A 20,496-nucleotide genomic window follows, 5' to 3' on the forward strand; every position below is an offset into this window, starting at 1 on the left:
TTCAGAAAAGGAAATAAGTTAATTTCAACATGGATTAATCAAATCCATTTCAATACCTATTTTTTGTTTAATTTGTTTCTTTGTCCAACTTTAATTCTCAGTCCATTCATGCGGAACCATTATTAAAATATGCCCAACAAAAATATGCATAACTATGTCGGAAGTAGACCTATCTAAGGGCTAGGGCTGTGTCGGGTCAGTCCTTAGGTTCATTTTTTAGGCTTGTCCCAAAATTAGGCTTAAAATATTGTTTAAACGCGTTTAGGATAAAAATGTTTAAATTTGGATTTAATTCAACTCGATCGAATTATTATTTTTTATTTATTTTTATGTAAAAATTTTAAATATATAATACATTAAAATAAAATAAATATTAAAATAAATATTTTCTAAAAATTGAAAATAAATTAAAAATATTTATACTCAAATAACACTAATACAATCAGTGTAACAAGCAAATGTCTCTAAAATAGTAACAAAATTAACAATAAAACAAGAGTTATACAATATTCAAATAATAACAACAAAATCATATAAGCATAATAATGAAATGATAACAAAACAGTGAAAAAACAACAAGAAAATAGCAGCAAAATAGCAAGAAAACAATAAAAAAGTTATCTTTTTGCTAATGTGGGACAAGATGGGCCTTGACCAAGAAAGCCTTAATCGAGGCTTAATTCATTTTTTAAAATAAGCCTTGTTTTTTTCCCCAAGCTCTTTCAAGCCTAAATTTTTGCCTAAACCCTATCACTTTTCGAGCGGAAGTAATAATTTCTAGGGTAAATTACACCTATGGTCATTAAACTATTAGTAAATTACACTTTGATCATCCAATTTCAAAAAGTTACACTTTGGTCCAAGCAACGTTCAAAGATTGGTATGGTGGATCAGTCCCCGTCGACGAGTAAAAAAACATACATTGGATCCAAGTCGATTTGGTGGTCAATGTCGGAGATCAGAGAAGAAAACTATTTGGTTTTTGGTTCATAAATTCATGACATATAAAGTTGTTTTATGAAAAAAAACAACAAATTGTAGAAGAGCAAGGGAAGAAGAGTTTTCAATTGGTGCAAATAGTGCAAACATAGGACATATGATAACGATTTTAACAACCCAATAACTTAAATGAAAGCTTTCAATTAGTTTAATTATCATTTTGTAACTTTTAAAGTTAAGTGACTAAAACATAACTTATTAATAATTTAATGACATTGGGTATAATTCACCCTAATTTTAATAAATACAATACAAAAATTAAGGTTTAAAATTTAAAGAAGCCTCTAAATTTTTTAAAAGAAATCAATCAAGTCCTCAAATGCACATTAATTAAGTTATTTGATTTACAATGTTCATGGTCATTAAAAACTATTAAGTTAGTTGTGATGATGCTAAAGGATTAAAAGAAATACTAAAAATAAGCTTAAAATGAATATGGACTAGTAGATATCCAAATTCATTTAAACTTAGACATTCATTTCTCTTAATACATTCTAGATGTAATTTTTAAATTATAAAAATATAAAAATATTAGAAATTGTAAAACATTTATAAAAAATATAAAAGAAAAACAAGAAATGGTGATTCTTGCTATCTCTTATTAAGTTTATTTACTGTTTTTAAGTGTTTGAAGTTCTTTCACCAGTTTTTCTTTTCCTTTCTAATTTGTTCATTGTGACATTGGTGTTTAATATATTTTTATAACCTAAAATATATATAAAATAAATAAATAAATTGTGTGGTTGCAAACTAGAATGAGTTGGATTTTTATACAACTTAATCTAATAGTTTTTTACAAATTAGAAAATTTCAGTTATACGCGAAATTTGGCAGCATACTACAACACCACGTGTCAGTACAGTTTGTACGGTCAAAATTCCACCGATTTTGCAAGCTATTCCATAAAAAATACATTTAATGCATTATTATAAAACTAAAAGAATTATAGTAAGAAAAAGGGCTTGTTTACTAGTGTTTACAAAACACTTTTTTCTTGTAAAGTACATAAAAGTTGTGTTAAACAAGTTGTTTTAAGTTAAATTTTTTTTCTTTTCCTCCCTAAAAATATTTTTGGTGTTTAATTATTTATTCACCTCTCTAACAATATGGTACTTTTTTTTAGTACTTAATTATAAATATGTTAAAATTATTAATTAAAAATAAAAAATTACTTTTTAAAAATAATACAAATGTATCAATATCTAATTACAAATATTTAAAGATTATATTTAAATATTTAAAATATAATTATATACTCTAATTAAATTTTATAAATAATTAATATTTATTGTTTAAAATATTTAAAATTTATATTTCATATATTAAAATATTAACAAGTTATAATAAACTATTTTTTATATTCTTACTGAAATATAATAATATTAACTAATTTTAACATTATTTAAATGCATATTTGTTACTTGATAATATCATGTCTAAATTGAACATTTTATTTCTTAAAACATTTTTTGACAACAACGCTAAACACTCAAATCTTAAACCAAACTTTTTAAAAGCGCTTTTTCACAACACTTTTCAAAAGTATTGTTAAATTACCCCTAAGAGAGAAGAGTAGAGACAAAAATGGAAGGATAATTCTACTTTTTCTTGATATATCTAAATAACCTATACATGTCTCTATTTATAGGGCCTCAACCACCATAGGTTACAAAACTCTAATAATTATAATTTAGGTACCTTATAAAATTTTAAGGTTACAAGAGTTACAAGAAAATGAATTCTTGGATGTTATGAGAGCTATATGGATATCCATTTCACAACGCTCCCACTACAGTAAAACAGGCTTTTAGCGGCGCTTTTAGTGGCGTTTGGACAAAAAACACCACAAAAGTTATACGTTAGTGGCGCTAACTGGAAAACGCCGCAAAAGCTTAGAGCTATAGCGGCGTTTATGAAGAAAACGCTGCAAAAGTTCAAGCAGTAGTGGCGTTTGTAAGAAAAATGCCGCAAAAGGTCAAGCAGTAGCGACATTTGTGATAAAAATGCCACAAAAGGTCAAGTAGTAGTGGCATTTGTGAGAAAAAAAAATACCACAAAAGGTCAAGCATTAGCGGCATTTTTCTCACAAACGCCGTAAAAAAAAAACATTTAATTTTAGGGTTTATCATTATAGTTTATGAATTAGGGTTTAGTGTTTTACTGTGTAGGGCTTATTGTTTAGTATTTTATGGTTTAGTGATTATGTTTTAAGGGTTAGGACTTAGTATTTTATGGTTTAGGGTTGAATGTTGGGATTTAGTATTTTAGGGTTTAAGGTTATTAATGTGTAATCTGTAAAGGTGTAGGGTTTTAGGGTTTTAAGGTTTTAAGTTTAGGGTTTTAAGGTTTAAGTGTGTTGAAATACATTAAAATTGGTGAATCTTAGTATCGTACGTTTCAATTTTTGATCAATTTAGTATATGTACTTCAATTTGAGCAATTTAGGCTTCTTAGTTCTCTTAGGAAAATAGGAGGATTAGATGCTCAAAAAGTTAAAACCCACATCCCTAAAGTTGGGTTTGCAAAATGATAAAATTCACTATTTATATTTACTCATTTTATCACTTTTGTCTTAATTTTGAATCAATTTAACTTTCAATCTTCGACGACACTGATGTGACAACTCACGTGCTAGCCTATTTGTACTCCATTGTTGGCGTAGATATTTTTTTAAAGAAATTATTAACTTTTTTAAATTTTGTTGAATTTTTAAATATTTATTAGTATCAAAGGCATTAGTGGCATTTTTGAAACGCCGTAAATTTTTTACTTTAAACAAAACGATGTCATTTTTAGTGGCGTTTATAGTGGCTTTAGTGGCACTAGGTGAAAAATGCTGCAATAGGTCGAGATTAGTGGCTCTAGGAGAAAAACACCGCAAAAGTTCAGCAATAGCAGCGTTTTTTGAGAAAAAAATCGTTTTACTTTAAATAAAACAACGTCGTTTTAGCACCATCTGTATTCCTTTCCATACTATTGAGTCATCGCCCTTGAAAAATATGATCCCACCTGAATAAGCCTCTCTTACCACCTATTTTGAATTACCATCGTCCATGGCTCTATGACGCCAAACAAGCTTGCTCCATTCAACCTTCTTCTGCTCTAACCCTGAATTTTCTTATAGTATTTATTTATTTATTTGATATTGCTAAGGTTTGACCCCTGGTCACTGCAATTAAGAGTCGAGCACTCTATCAACAGATCGCATGCCCGTAGGCTATTTCTTGTTGAAAATGCTATTGATGCTATTTTATTTAAAAAAGCATTCATTGAAAATTTGACAAATTGTCTTTAGTCATTACTCATGCGAATACAACTTCTTCTGAGCCATAATTCATACATCACCATGAAAAATGCATCGAAATCTATAGGAGGAACATGCCACTGGAAATGTTTACGTACCTTCAACACATTGCCTCGTAATGATGAATATTCGTAGGAAGTTATCCCCCGAAGAATTTTCTTGAGCAACGGGATATCCACAGTTACGACAGCAATCGAGAAGCTCTTCCAGTTCAGTATATCAGCAAACGGAAGATCATAGTAGTTAGCTAAGATTATCGGGACACAACCATAATATAACGAATCCGCTATTCGAGCTGTGTTAACTTCGAAGCCTTTTACATGGAGGCAGAACTTGCTACCAAGGATTTCGTCAGCATATGGTGTTTTAAGCCGACCGAAATGAGCATAGATCTCAGAATCATTTCTCCAAAACTTTACAAGCTTTTCACGTACCGGGGAGTTGATCGCTCCGGCAAAAAACGCAAGTTTGTTCCTGTAGAAAACATGGTTATGGACCATTAACAACTATACCTAGAACTTCAGCAACTATGAAATGACCTCAATTCAAGCTTTGATAATTTCAGAGAAACTAAAAAACAGAACAGAGAAATCATTTTTAACCAAAGCAGATCAAACACATCAAGGAAGTCAGTGTTTTCACCTTTTGGATGTAGTGATAGTAGGAGGATCGTCGGTTCTTGGCCATACTTGAGGCAAAGATGCGTCCTTGTGAGCAACGTACCCCGGAAGGAAATAGCTCGAAGAACACACAATCTGTATGGCATTAAGTTTTACTTCCTCGGCTTTAGCCATGGCCGATCGTCCGATAGAGTGACAAGCAACGTAAAAATGATCTGCTCCACCAGTACGATTCCAGTAAGGGTACTTTGTACTAATGTTGGAGATGTAGTCTCGGATAAAGCTTTGGATACCGCCTCCACCAACTCTACGATCATGCCTCAACCTTGCGATCGAGAAAGGTAGAAAGAAAAGATCCGCCTTCCTCGGATCTTTGGTTATGAAATGGCTATTCATAAGAGCCTTCTTAAAGTAACTTTCACTAGCATAATTGCCCCCAGGTTGGAAATCCACAGGCAAGAATGCATGTGCAAAGGGATCATCTCGCCGGTGAGGATAAACATATATCTTGAAGCTCCGGTTCATCTGGTGATAATCCTCGAGAAAGATATCTCCGTCATGGAACACATCGATGTCGTTCATGGAGTTTCCTGAACCATAAAAAAAAAAAAAAAATTGGCATTTGAATACTTGTAATTTCCTCTCTCTAATTTTTTTCCCCTCTAATTTACACCCATGAATGTTCAAACCTTGTAAACATCGAAAGCCAAACAAATATAAACAGAGCCCATAACTATAAATAATTCAGTTTCTTAGAAGTTCATCGATGCACCGACAGCATATCCACAAACACAAGGTGAACACTCGAATAAAACTCAAAACTCATACAAAGATCAAAGCTAAAGTGAATAATCAGAAAAACAAGAAATGGCAGAAGAAACGTAAGAACTAACAAATACCCATTATTAAACATAAAAAAAATAAACGTACGCTTTGACCCAAAATGAGATCTTGAGGACACAGGACTCAGAGTCCCATCTTCACCACCAAAAACATCATTCAATGGAAACTTTGCTGACAAATGAAAGCTCCCATTTGAGGGAAGAATTGGGGTCAATGGGGAAGACTGAGAGGGCCCAACTGGGTATTTTAAGTTGTGTTTATGTTGATGGGAAATGAAGAGAGGTGGAGTTGTGAAGATGTAAAAGAGGATGAAAAGTGTAGTAAAGAAAGCTAAAGTTGCAGGAAGGAAGAAGAAGGTGCTGGAAGGGAGGGAGGCAAGAGGCCTATGGAGGAGCATTGAAGGATGTGCCATTTGCTTTGGGTGATTGAGAGGAAGACATTGACTTTGAAAACAGGGTTATTAAAACAGAGGCAACATAAACTGAACTGGATGTTTCAGTTGCCTCCTTCAGAAGAAAGTGTAAATAAACAAGAATGAGTAAATAATTATTATTATCTTCTTTTTTTTTTAAATAGTAAATGTAACGTTTGTTTAGGAATCAATTAAATATTAAACACAAATTTCTTATGTTGAACTGACTAAATAAATAGTTTAATTAAACAGTGACAACGACACAATAAATATTAATTTAATAAAATAAACATGAAAAATATTTTATTTCTAGAAAATATAAAATAGTATTTTTTTTGGAGTTAGGTAATCTCTTAAGAGTCGAGTCTTCTAGAAGAATTAAAATCATAAATACTCAAATTATATATTATATTTTAATTTAGTTTTTTATGCAGTTTTGGAACTATGATCTGGTTTGTTACAGAAACTTAGTCAAAGCCTTCTATTTTATTTTCCACATTTCATCTCTTTATGATTTGATTTTTATTCATGAAAATAGAACAAGTGTTTATGTTTTCAGAAAACACCTTCTTCTCTTCAATGATTAGAGTTAAATATGTATGTGAGGATGAGCATGGAAGGCAAACCAGGCATCACAATCTGGGCAGTCGCATGATATCATGCATTCAACTACTCACGGATAGACACAACACTTACCACCAAAAATAAGGAAACAGAAGATTATGATGGTCAACAGGACTCACAATCAAACCCTTGAATCTTGATTCTCTTACCAAACAAATCACTAAAAATGGGAACCAAGGAACAAACACACAGGGCTCGGAATTAGCAGCGGAAAAAGTACTAAGCTTGAATTGCTCAAACCTTTATACGTATAGATAATTAAATTAGTAATTTTTTAATTTTGTTAATTCTAAAATATCTTAAACACAACACAATATCATATCTAATTTCTTTATTTCATTCTATGAAATATCAATCATATAAATAAATAATAATTATAATAACTTTTAAATGTTAATAAAATTTTAAGCATGTATCATGTTTATCATGCTAATATTTTTAGGTTTAAGTTCAAAAAAGTCATTAGAAAAATTTTAAAAAATTAATTTTAACTTAGAGTCTTTAATGATTAAAAAAAATCAACTAAGCACTTACATTAATGAAACTGTTAAAATATTTAAAATTAATAAATATATATATTTTAAATGAACTGGACAAGTTGAATAATTGGCAATCATTTGTCTAGATTCATTTTAGATGAGAGTAAATTTATAAAAAATTTAAAAATTTAAAATTATTAAAAATTACTAAAAGTTATAAAAACATATATAAAAATTTGAAAATGTAAAAGAAATTCAATAAGACAAAAATATTAATAATATATTAAATTATAAAAAGCTAAATAATTGTCCAAATTTAAATAAAATAGAATATAAAAAATGAATCAAAATATAAATAATTCATATGGAGGAAGACGATGTTGCCACATACAGGATCAATGCAAGAGATGATCCCAAAACATTGAAGAAAGCATTGTACATAAGGCCTCCACATAACATCCTCACACTAATCCAGAAATGGGAAGAAACGAGACTACATCAGTATATCTGCAGATGATTTCTTAGCCTCCATGAAAGGTATGGAATGTATGCATGAGAGAAATAATAGTACTGTTGTGTGTAAAGGATAAACATGAAACAACAAAAGGGAGTTTAATTTTTACAATTTATAATTTTTCTTATAATTTTGCACTAATCTGAAATGAATTTATATATCTATATCTCTTAATTCATTTGAATTTGAACAATCATTTATCTAAATTTATTCGACATGTATATTATACTAATTGTATATATATATATTTTTACTTATTTAAAATTTTTAATAATTTTAATTTTTTAAAAAGATTTTGCTCACATAGTTGTTTGCGCATAGTTAACACTCAAACCTACCAACTGATGATTTTTATTAATAGAAATGCCTAGTTGAATTTTTTTTAACTATTGAGGGCTTAATAAGGTAAAATTCTTTTAATGACTTACTGATTTTTACTTTTTTACTAAGAATTTGTTTATGACGCTTAAATCTCTCTTTTTAAGGTATTTTTTTCTTTAAAAAGTAATGATTGTATTTTCATAAGATTGAAAAAGAAAAACATAAGAAAACATAAAAGTGTCGTTTTTGTTGATTTAGAGTATAAAAGATTAATTTAATGTAGCTAATTTTTATACAAATATGCTTCAAACCCAATCTATTAATGGAGAATGTTAGAATTAAGTGACCCAAATTTTTATTTAAATAAAATACGATAGAAAATAAAATAAAAGTAAATTCTATATAGAACTAGACTTCTTTTATTTTTATTTTAAAATAAGGTTTTTAAACCTTATTAAACTTCATCTATTTTATATTGATTAAGATAAGGTGTTTCAATCCTACTAGAATATGGCTTTGCAAGCCTATAAATGGACATAGTCTATTCCTCTTGTATTTTGATTCAAATTTTTCGACATAGTGAATTTTCTTCTTCTCTTCCCGTGGTTTTTTCTCGAAAGGGTTTCCACGTAAAATTTGTGTGTTCTTTATTTTATTTATTTTATTTTTATTTTATTTTTCACAAATTAGTATCAGAGCTTCCGGGTTATTCATCTCAATCACGATAATGGCGTCTTTGAAGTATGAAATTCCGCTGTTGGATCGCAACATCAGATTTGCGTTGTGGCAAATTAAGATGCAAGCAGTTCTTGCACAGATGGATCTGGATGATGCCCTGCTAGGGATAGATAAGATGCCTTCGACATTAACAGATGAAGAGAAGAAGCGTAAGGATCGAAAGGCATTAACACAATTACATCGCATTTGTCCAACGAAATTTTGTAGGATGTGATGAAAGAGAAAGCGCCATTGCATTATGGAAGAGGCTAGAACAAATATGTATGTCGAAAACTCTAACAAGCAAGTTGCATATGAAGCAGCGTCTTTATGCTCATCGTTTGGAGGAAGGTGCGTCTGTACACGAACACTTAACAGTGTTTAAAGAAATTCTCTCAAACTTGGAGGCCATGGAGGTTCAGTATGATAAGGAAGATCTAGGGTTGATTCTACTTTGTTCATTGCCCCTGTCTTATTCAACCTTTAGAGACACGATTTTATATAGCCGCGAGTCTTTCACAGTTGATGAGGTTTATGATTCTTTAACCTCGTATGATAAGATGAAGCATCTTGTGGTTAAACTCGACTCTCAGGGAGAGGGTCTCATTGTTCGTGGGAGACAAGATCGGAATGCTGATGATGATTGTGGTAGGACATAGGAACAGAATCTTCGTGGTAAATCTAAGGGTAGATCAAAGTCTTCAAACAGAGGTAAAACTTGTAACTTCTGCAAAAAGAAAGGGCACATTAAATCTGAGTGCTATAAGCTACAAAATAAGATTAAAAGGGAGGCTGCGAATCAAAAGGGAAAACAACCAGAAAATTCCGGTGAAGCTGAAGTTGTAGAAGACTACAGCGATGGTGAACTTCTAGTCACTTCTGTCAATGATTCTAAAGTAAGCGAGGAGTGGATACTTGATTCAGGCTGCACCTTCCACATGAGTCCCAATCGGGATTGGTTTACAACTTACGAAACAGTATCTGAAGGTGTTGTTTTAATGGGAAATAATATTTCGTGTAAAATTGCAGGTGTTGGAACAATTAAAGTTAAGATGTTTGATGGAGTTGTCAGAACACTTAGTGACGTGCGACATGTTCCAGAATTGAAAAGAAATTTAATTTCGTTGAGTACTCTTGATTCAAAAGGTGCAGATACACAGTGAAAGTGGGGTTTTAAAGATTTCAAAAGGTCCCTTGTTGTGATGAAAAGGCGAGAAAGATTTTCAAGTTATATGTTTTCTGAGGTTCTATCATTATGGTGATGCATTGTTGCTTCCTCTTCCTTGTCGATGATGATATTACTAAACTTTGGTATATCGCCTAGGGCATATGAGTGAGAATGGCATGGCAGAATTAAGCAAAAGAGGACTTCTTAATGGGCAAGGAATTTGCAAACTGAATTTCTGTGAGCACTATATTTTTGGGAAGCAAAAGAGAGTCAATTCACTAGAAGAATCCATAACACGAAGGGAACGTTGTGTATATTCATTCTGATCTGTGGGGGCCATCCAGAGTGCCTTCGAGAGGTGGAGCTAATTATATGCTAACCTTTATTGATAATTTTTCCAGAAAAGTTTGGGTGTTTTTTCTGAAGCAGAAAAGCGATGTGTTTTCCGCATTTAAGTCTTGGAAAATTATGATTGAAAAACAGAAGGGAAAACAGATAAAATACCTCCGCACAGACAACGGCTTAGAGTTTTGTTCTGATGAGTTTAATAGATTGTGCAAGTTAGAAGGGATCATGAGACACTTGACAGTTCGTCATACTCCACAGCAAAACGGCGTTGCAGAACGAATGAATAGAACGATCATGGAGAAGGTTCGATGTATGTTGTCAAATGCCAACTTACCGAAGGCATTTTGGGCAGAAGCGACCTCTACTGCATGTTTTTTGATCAACCGATCTCCATCCGTTGCCATTGAGAAAAAGACTCCACAAGAGGTATGGTCTGGTATCCTGCTAATTATTTGATTTAAAGATTTTTGGGTGTCCTGCGTATGCTCATGTTGATAATAGAAAATTGGAACTGAGATTTATTAAATGTGTTTTTCTTTATTATAAAGCTGGTGTAAAAAGGTATAAGTTATGGTGTCCTGAAAATAGAAAAGTTGTGTTAGCAGAAATATTGTTTTTTTTATGAAACTGCTATGCTGCCTAAAGACTCTTCCAATAAAGAAAATCAAAGCAGGTCAGATTAATACAAAGTTGACTCCTCAAGTCAGTACAAAAATTAAGAATAGAGTTGCTTCTTCACCACAATACTCTATCACCAAAAATAGAACTAGAAGAGAAATTAAATCTCCAAAGAAGTATGCCGAGGCTGATCTAGTTACTTATGTTTTAAATGTGGCTGAAGATATATATGCAAACTAAGAACCATCTAATTATTCTGAGGCGGTTAGTTGTGAAGACTCAGAAAAATGGATGTTTGCTATGCAAGAGGAGATGGAATCACTTCACAAAAACAAAACATGGGATCTTGTGAAACTTCCTAAGGGTAAGACGACTGTTCGTTGTAAATGGGTGTTTAAAAAGACGACTGTTCGTTGCAAAGGGTTGTAGTCAAATTCTAAGAGTGGACTTCACAGATGTATTCTCCCCAGTAATGAAGCATAGTTTGATTTGAGCTTTGCTTGGTATTGTGGCCATGCATGATTTAGAGCTTGAGCAGTTAGATGTAAAAACTGTATTTTTGCATGGAGAACTTGAAGAGGATATTTACATGCAACAATCAAAGGATTTTACAGTCTTAGAAAAAGATGACTATGTTTGCTTGTTGAAAAAGTCCCTTTACGGTTTGAAACAATCACCAAGGCAGTGGTACAAGAGGTTTGATTCCTTTATGACTTTTCATGATTTCAAAAGAAATAGTTTAGACAGTTGTGTTTACTTTAAGAAAAATAGTGATGGTTCTTTTGTGTATCTATTTCTTTATGTTGATGACATGTTGATAGCAGCAAAAGATAAAAGAGAGATAAGAAAGGTTAAAGCCCAACTAAATGAAGAATTTGAGATGAAAGATTTAGGACCAACAAAGAAGATACTTGGTATGGAGATTCTCAGATATAGAAAAGCAAGTAAATTGTACCTAAGTCGGAAGGGTACATTGAGAAAGTTCTTTTGAGTTCAATATGCAGAGTGCTAAGCTGTTAGTACTCCTTTAGCGACCTATTTCGAATTTCATCGGCCTTGTCTCCTCAATCAGATGATGAGATTGAGTACATGTCACATGTTCCATACTCTAGTGTAGTGGGATCTCTCATGTATGCTATGGTTTGTTCACGTCCGATTTATCATATGCGTCAAGGTGCGATTAGCGATATATGGCAAATCCGGTAAAGAACATTGGAAAAGCGATTCGATGGATTTTAAGATACTTACGAGGCACTACCGATGTTTGCTTACGCTTTGGAAGAACTAAAGATGGAGTTATAGGGTATGTTGATGCTGATTTTGTGAAGACCTTGATAGAAGAAGATCTCTCACGAGTTACGTCTTTACAATCGGAGGTTGTGCAATTAGTTGGAAAGCCACTTTGCAAACTACGATCGCTTTGTCTACCATGAAGGTGAGTACATGACGATTCTTGAGGCTTGTAAAGAAGCTATTTGGTTGAAGGACTATTTAGTGAACTCAATGAAGACCTTCAAATCAAGACAGATTTTGTGACAATCAGTGCCATCTTTCTTACAAAAGATCAAATGTTTCATGAGAGAACAAAACACATTGATATTCGGTATCATTTTGTTCGTGATATTATTGCTCGTGGTGATATTGTTGTGAGCAAAATTAGTACTCATAAAAATCCTGCAGATATGATGACTAAGTCACTTCCTATAACCAAGTTTGAGCATTGCTTAGACTTGGTTGGTGTTCATTGTTGAAGTTAAACCCTTAAGGGGTTTTATGGAAAAGGTGGAGAACTTATTTATTGAAAGTTCGCGATGAAGAACTTGTTCATTGAGAATTTGTGTCAAGGTGGAGATTGTTAGAATTAAGTAACCCAAATTCTCATTTAAATGAAATACTATGGAAAATAAAATAAAAGTAAAATCCATATAGAACTAGACTTCTTTTATTTTTATTTTAGAATAAGGTTTTTAAACCTTATTAAACTCCATCTATTTTATATTGATTAGGATAAGGTGTTTCAATCCTACTAAAATATGGCTTTGCAAGCCTATAAATGGACATAGTCTATTCCTCTTGTATTTTGATTCAAATTTTTCGACATAGTGAATTTTCTTCTTCTCTGCCCGTGGTTTTTTCCGAAAGGGTTTCCACGTAAATTTTGTGTGTTCTTTATATTGTTTATTTTATTTTTATTTTATTTTTCACAGAGAATGTAAACACTTGACAATAAGCCACAATTTGGGGTTCAATAAATGTAAATAATATATTTATTTGTATATAAATCAATTAAAATATTTTTGCTATACAATTTTAATTTACTTAAATTTAGCATACATAATTTATTTAAATATATATAAAAGGGAGGGACTTAGGTGTAAAACTTAATTGGTTTTATACTATTTTATAATTTTTTACAATTAATATTTTAACAATCTAATTATTATATTTTGTTTTACATTCATGTAGATTATATATGTCAAGTTTGGCATTACAAACACAAATATCTTAATAAATTTAACAATGTTAGATTATTAAAAATTAATACTATAAAATTTTTAAAAAAGATGAATGTAAAATTAAAGAGTTTCACTTTTTTATCATTGATTAAAATTAAATTTATGGTTAAGATTAAACATAATTTCTTTCCTTTTTATCATAATTATTTTCCTTTTTTATCTATTTATTGAAATGAATTCCCATTTAACTCTTTCTATTTAACTTTTTTTTTGTGTATTATAATAATAGGATAAAGTTGAAATAACAAACATAACTAATGTGACTTGAATTTAGACCACACTTGAGGTGGTGAATACCATTAATTTACTTAAAGTTATTTTTGTTCTCTTCTTTTAAAAAAAATGATATGAATGATTTTTAATTTTTTGCTTGATGTCCTGATGAAACTGAGTTAGAGGGCTGCTTAGCATTTTTCCTACTATTCCCCTTGAAGAGGCAACACAAATTTTTTTCTAATTCTTGTAAAGCTATTACTTGAGGCCTTGTAAATTCTAGCATGCGTTCCAAGTGATTGATTCGCTTTGTAGGTGATTGGTCCCGTGGATTTTGTTTTACTAATGGTCTTGCTACTTTTTCTTTTGATTTTACTGTGCAGGGTATGTTTTCTTTTTCTGTTGTTGTTGCTCATCTATGTACCCAACATTAATCTGAACAGAAGCATGATCCTTCGAGGTGATCAGCTGATTAATGGCTTTATATTTTCTGGGCATGTAGAGATCCTTGTTTTGACCCTCTTCGTTCTGCATCTCTGTGAATTGCTTATCCCAATACCAAACATGAGAAAGAGAGGCGACTGCTACTGCAAATGAGACTATGTTTACCTTGTTTGATTATTCAATTGAGTTGTTTTTGTCACCCCATACCTGCAACCCAAGCCAAAAACGAGAAAGTCAAACAATATTTAACATTTTAAAACTTTCATTCGAAAATTAAAAAATAAACCACTAATAAGTTAAAGTGGAAAGAAAATTGGATAGATGGATCGACCGGTCGAAATATAGAAAAAGTAAATCACTAATATACACCTTCTATGTGTATTTTAATTTAAGATCAGTCCAAGTTTTCAAATAGAAGTTTGGGAATATGATAAAATATTAGGAAAATGACATATACATGAATCGTATTTCCTTAAAAATTTCTTGATAAATCCAGTGGCATGGGCCTGAAACTTTACGTTCTAAACTTTCGAATCCAAAATTACATCTACTGTGTGAGTTTCGAGCTCGGCTGACCACACGCAGGCCATGACACTAGTACATGGCTAATGTGGAAGCCAAGAGAGCGAAAGCAATGGAACGAAGTGTTACAGATGCTGGGATTTTACCGCTATCTTTTCGGAAGAACATCCCTTGATATATCGGCAGGTTGACGAAAACTAAAACACAGCAAAGAAGTATCTGAAAACCGAATATGTCGAAAACCTTGATACGAGCATCATCATTTATGGCCTTGTTTGTTCCTACCACAACGAGACCGAATAGATTGAAAAGTGCGAGCGTTGCTAAAACCGTGAACATCGGTGATGAAGTCCCAAACTCCATGCTTTCTTGCTCGTATCTTCGGTTTAAATCGTCATCGGCCACTTTGCCGGTGATGATGAAGGCTGACTTCGAAAACCCACATAGCTTGAGGATGCTGTCAATGGCAGCGAAGAAGTAGGAAGTTGTTCTTTTGAACATCCACATCCTCTGTTCATTCAACCAACCTCGGACTGTGCCTCCAACCATACAAATTCCACAAGACTCTGAACGCGGTGGACAACGATGACATACAAGTATGGAATGCCCCAAGAACTTGATATCTCGCAATTCAGAAAAAAAAAAAATAGTTGTTAGTAGCTGAAAAGACCTGTAATTTCGAACATGACACTATAATGAATCTTAAACGAAAACTGTAACTATATTAATCGATTCAACAAAGAATAAGCAAATAAAGTTAAGGATACCATACCTTGGGAAATAAAGAGATGCCTTTAAGCAAGCAAAAAGAAGGCACAAAAACATAGTAAAGAGTAGCAAAGCAGTTTGGAACCCAAAAAAGGTAAATGCAGTAAGAAAGCTGAAGTTTGAGAGGCATGTTTTGACAACCATACACGAAAGGACAATGCTTGGATAGAAATATTTGAAAATCGCCTTCGGCCCATCTCTTGTGTTGTACTAAAGTATCCAACAATGTTGTGGGAACCATTCCTAAGAAGGCTTCCCTTTGAGGAGTCAAATATACCGACCGCCAACCTCTACTTTGTATGCATATTCCTGTTAGTATATCTTCCACTACACACCCATATTTCACTCCCATCTGCAATCAGCCTAATATGTTAGTATAAAATTTATCATGAATAAGATACGAGAAAAATAATTAAAACATGATACCAAATACAACACGAGAAAAGAAAGGACCTCTTTTCCCCAAGGTGTATTCTCCTCGTAGGTACAACTTGCAAGAGCTTTGCAGTTTTCTTCAATGGAACTTGCTTTTTCTATGATCTTTCTATCATATTTCATTGCCTTCGATTCAACTATAAGTTCCTTCGATTCAACTATAAGTTCCTTGCTATACTTCATTCCACAAAGACTTTCTCTTCTATGAACACAACCGGTTCCAATATAGCAAGGCCCTCCATTCCCATCAAATCCTGCAAGCTCAAGCTTTGGTATATGGATACATTCAAAACATCATCAGTTCTATTCAACTTTAATCATGATATTGAAAATTTAATTTTGAACCTTGATTCCTATAATCACATTTAATTAAAAAGTTGTATTTAGAAGGTCTAAAATTCGAGATTCGAATATTAACATATGTAATCTTTTTCTAAATTCTGAACCATAAGCTATTTCTTTCCAAAACGAATAATATTAACTTTGAAGAATTTGAGGCATTTAATAAATTCGAGTTCAAATTTTATCATTTGCAAAGATATAAAAATTTTAAAATTTTACTTTAGAATTTAACGCTCACCTTCATTACGACTCTCAAGGATCCATAAATTTCATTTTTAGTGAGGTTACCAAAAGTCTGTGGATATTGGACATAAGCAATTTCATGTCCATTGTCTTCATCAAGAAAGAAGCTAAGTGCATCCCTAATTGCCTTGGAATTATTTGAATGCATGTCACAATCCACGTTTAAAATAAATGGGGCATTACTTATTCTTGAAGATATCCTTATCTGTTTATTCATAAATTCAAGAATTAGAAAATAATCATTTAATTTAACAAAATATTTATATATATATATATATATATATTATTTAGACTTAAGGTGAACCTTGATTATAGATATATTTGATCATTTGAATTGAGCTTGGAAAAGCAAATATGACCACAGACCAGCACAACCTTATAGTCAAAGGAAAGCATAAAAATTCTGAGTAGCCGCATATTATAGAATGGTTACCAATGCATTCAAGGCTCCAGCTTTGAAATTATGGTGGATTTGAGGTCTCTTTTCACGTGCTAAATATACAAGGGTTGGCAAAGCTTTTCCTTCAATGTCAATGGCGTTAGGGTCTCTTCCATCAATCAAGATCTACAATTAAGTTTTTAAATGCAGAATTAGAAGCAATTATAAGGTAGGAGTGAAATGTAGTAGTTATAAAGTTTAAGATCCAAAAGAATAAAAAAAATATTGTAGCAAATTACTTGAAGAATGGATGGATGATCATGACGACTAACAACAAAGTCCCATTCATCAAATCCCTTGTGTTCTTTGCGTATGTCCGCTGGAACCTTGCCCAAATCTTGTCATGCTTTCAATTCGAATCCTCATGTCTTCATATGTTTTCTATAATTCATGCCAAAACAAAAAATAATCCATTCAAACATTTACATCACAAAACATAATTCATTCAATAGTTTTACAATTTCTACTATCATTAAAGCCATGTTTGAAATTAGTGTAGCGACTTAAATTGAAGAAATTATAAAAATAACTTTACATATTTTAAATAACCTATATATATATATATATTATGAGTTTAATTTTTCTTTTTTCTTCTACTTTAATATTATTATACAAATTTTATTACCTCAATCAATTATACATTTCTATCAATAAAACATTTGCAAATATAAAAATTTAAACCCATGTCATTAGAATATAAAATATTTTCAAATTTATCATTGCATCTAAAGGTTTTTTTTCATTAATAAAGCTTTTTGTGTTTTATTTTATACATTTTAATATCAACTATAGATTCTTACTTTTTTAAAAAAATTAGAAAGCAATTTACTTTAAAATTTCATATATTTTCTCGCTTTTCAACCACCAAATAATTCATTTCTTTCCTATTTTTAATATATATCTATATATATATATATATATATATATATTACTTTTCACTTTTTAATATTTTTATTACTTTTCACTAAGACAGTGAGTGGATAAATTTCTTATTAATAATACCATTGATTAAGTAATTAAAGTGCATTTAATATTTTTAATCACATGTATTGATTTATATAATTTTATTTTTACTCATAATTTAAATTATTATTTTTATTTTGTATATATTACTTATTTGTTGTTATTATTATTAATTTTAAAATATTAAATGTTATTTTCAAATGAATATATGCTTTCTACATATATAATTTCTAAATACATATACATATGATAGAATTATTAATTTAAATTACAAATTATTAATTTAAATTACACATTTGCAAAAGAAATATTTAAAAAATGCAACAAGGCAACCATACATATGTGACAATATCCAACAACAAAAAATTATTTTTTCATTTGCGATTTAAATTTTTGGTTGATTCTTGATTTTTTTTTTATTTAAAATTCGTTGCATCTGAATCTTGTTTTTGCTTAATGGTGGATTTGGACCTAATTTGTGGAGGTTAGGTTAGACCAAATGTGGTGGTGGAAGTTTTGGACGAGGAATTTCTTGTGTTGAATGCTAGGCCTAGTCGTTTTTCAATGATGATGCTTTTGAAGGGAGTGGGGTTGATACATAGTAAAGGAATAAAATTACAAATTAACCATAAAGTTATAATAATGGAACTGAGACGTGTCAATCGAGGAAGGTCCCTTAGAGTCTTTCTTTTTATAGATAAGGTAGAAAAAGAATGCCTCTGAAGTGTAGAATTTGATAGGAAACCGTCCATTTCCTTGAGGTTAAAATCATTTTATGTTGCTGTGGGGCAAACATCAGTGGTAGAATTAAAGGAAATACATGTGTTACCTTGATGATTAACCACTCATTGGCCATGAATGCATCATCCACTGGTTCAGGAGTGGTCTGGAAATAAGCCTCAGGAGATGTGGGCTCTACTTTCAGCTTCCTGCAAAACGGAAGCCATAGCTGGGCAAACCCTGAAGCTTCTAATAAAGCATAAAATGTCAAATCGGAGCAACCATCATCAGATAAATAGACGCTTAGCTTATGAGGTGGGTAGTCATAAGCCATGACCGATAACACTGTGCTGACCACCATTGTTGGTGGCTCTAATCTTGGGTCTGCCGTGCACACAAATATGTCTACTCCTAGCAATTCTTCTTCTTCGAACCTGTAAGAAACAAGCAAGCGTTAGGAACAAGAGAAAGGGAATATATGGAGAGACAGAGTGAAGGAGATGACGACCTGGAAGAGAGTCTATCTTTGAAAGTGGAACGAAAGACAGGGTTCCATTTAACGATTACAGTGATGAAGAAATAAAAACTAAACCAAAGTTCAGCTACGAACATTCCGACCCAAACCCATCTCTCTGTTACTGGAAAATAGCTCACTCTATGGAAACAAATGAAGCAGATGCCTATGAAGATGGAAGCTGCGTAGGAGCGGAAGAAGACAAGTCCCCTAGCCGGCCTTGTTTCAAAAAGAGGAAGATACCCATTTTTACCCATTCTCTCCTCCTCTCCGTCTTTCCACTCCTTTGACTCAAATGAGTAGAAAGTTGATTTTTCATGTATACATATAGACTTTAGAAAAATCTTATAAGCCCCAATGACCACAATTTGGGCAAGGGTAGGTGACTTTCTAAACTTCTTTAATTTTGAAAAGAGTTAACATCCCTAAATTATGATTTTATTTTAATTTGACCCTTAAATTTTAAAATGTTTTAATTATATCTATTTTAAAATATTCATTTTTATTTTTATTTTAAACTCTATTACATAAAATTTGACATATAATTCAACAATTAAATTAATGATTTAAATAATCGAAAGACATAATTAATATATTATCAATAGTTTAAATGTAATTAAAATATTTTTAAATTTGAAAGTGGATTTAGAATAAAATTATAATTTAAAGATATATAGTGTAATTAACTTTGAATATATAAATCCAAAAATTCTCAAATTCTAATAAAAATAATACAATATATATGGCTTGATCTTGCTTGCTTCCATTATTACAATTCTGAATTCATAATTGTTGACTTTTTAAAATATTCAATGTGATACTTGAACTATTAATATGTATTTTGTTATTGTATCGATGTTAGCATTGGTAGTAAATTATTGAACCAACTAATAAAAATTTGATACAAAATTTTTCTTTTCAAATCATCAAACACACATGAATAATATAATATTATGTGAAAAATTAAATAAAATAAAAAAATTAATTTAATTTACAAATAAATAACTAAACATATAATTAATAAAAAGAACTAAACGCCAAACTTATGTGAAGGATAATAAAAAATTAAAATATTATTTCAAATGGATAACCCTTTAAAGAATATTGCTATTTGCTTAAATGAAAAATATGTTATTTTTGCTTATATAAGTTTACTATTTTTTTTGTTTAAATGGAAAATATGACATTTTGTTGGTTATGTAAGTTTAGTATTTACTATTTTTTATTAACTATATTTTTAGTTATTTATTTTTTAATTTAGTTCATTTTTTTTGCTTTATTTAATTTTTCACATAATGTTATATTATCTATGAGATTTGATGGTTTGGAGAAAAATAATATACATGTCGAATATTCATTGATTGGTTTAAATATTCACTAACAATATTAACATAAAATATTATAATAAAA

The 20,496-nt window shown here is 31.0% G+C and overlaps 1 protein-coding gene and 1 pseudogene across 1 annotated transcript; both read right to left on the reverse strand.

The window, feature by feature from the left end:
• Window positions 1–4,247: 4,247 nt before the first annotated feature.
• On the reverse strand, window positions 4,248–6,359 carry LOC108462899 (probable glycosyltransferase At5g03795). The gene is made up of 3 exons (XM_017762810.2): window positions 5,854–6,359; window positions 4,946–5,513; window positions 4,248–4,777 (listed from the first exon to the last, which is right to left on the reverse strand). Exons 1-3 carry the CDS (start codon window positions 6,176–6,178, stop codon window positions 4,291–4,293), a joined length of 1,380 nt encoding a protein of 459 aa, XP_017618299.1. The 5' UTR covers window positions 6,179–6,359; the 3' UTR covers window positions 4,248–4,290.
• Window positions 6,360–14,544: 8,185 nt separating this feature from the next.
• Window positions 14,545–19,483, reverse strand: LOC108461346 (cellulose synthase-like protein E6; annotated as a pseudogene).
• Window positions 19,484–20,496: the final 1,013 nt, after the last annotated feature.

The sequence above is a fragment of the Gossypium arboreum genome, chromosome 13 (assembly GCF_025698485.1).
Source record: "Gossypium arboreum isolate Shixiya-1 chromosome 13, ASM2569848v2, whole genome shotgun sequence".
Taxonomy (NCBI): Eukaryota; Viridiplantae; Streptophyta; class Magnoliopsida; order Malvales; family Malvaceae; genus Gossypium; species Gossypium arboreum.

Excerpts from the sequence above, each read along its gene's own strand:
- LOC108462899 (XM_017762810.2), bottom strand. The coding sequence starts at position 6,178 with ATGGCACATCCTTCAATGCTCCTCCATAGGCCTCTTGCCTCCCTCCCT. Across the intron at positions 5,514-5,853 it reads ATCTCATTTTGGGTCAAAGC|GAAACTCCATGAACGACATC; the intron begins GTACGTTTATTT and ends TTTATGGTTCAG. Across the intron at positions 4,778-4,945 it reads ACTATCACTACATCCAAAAG|GAACAAACTTGCGTTTTTTG; the intron begins GTGAAAACACTG and ends TGTTTTCTACAG.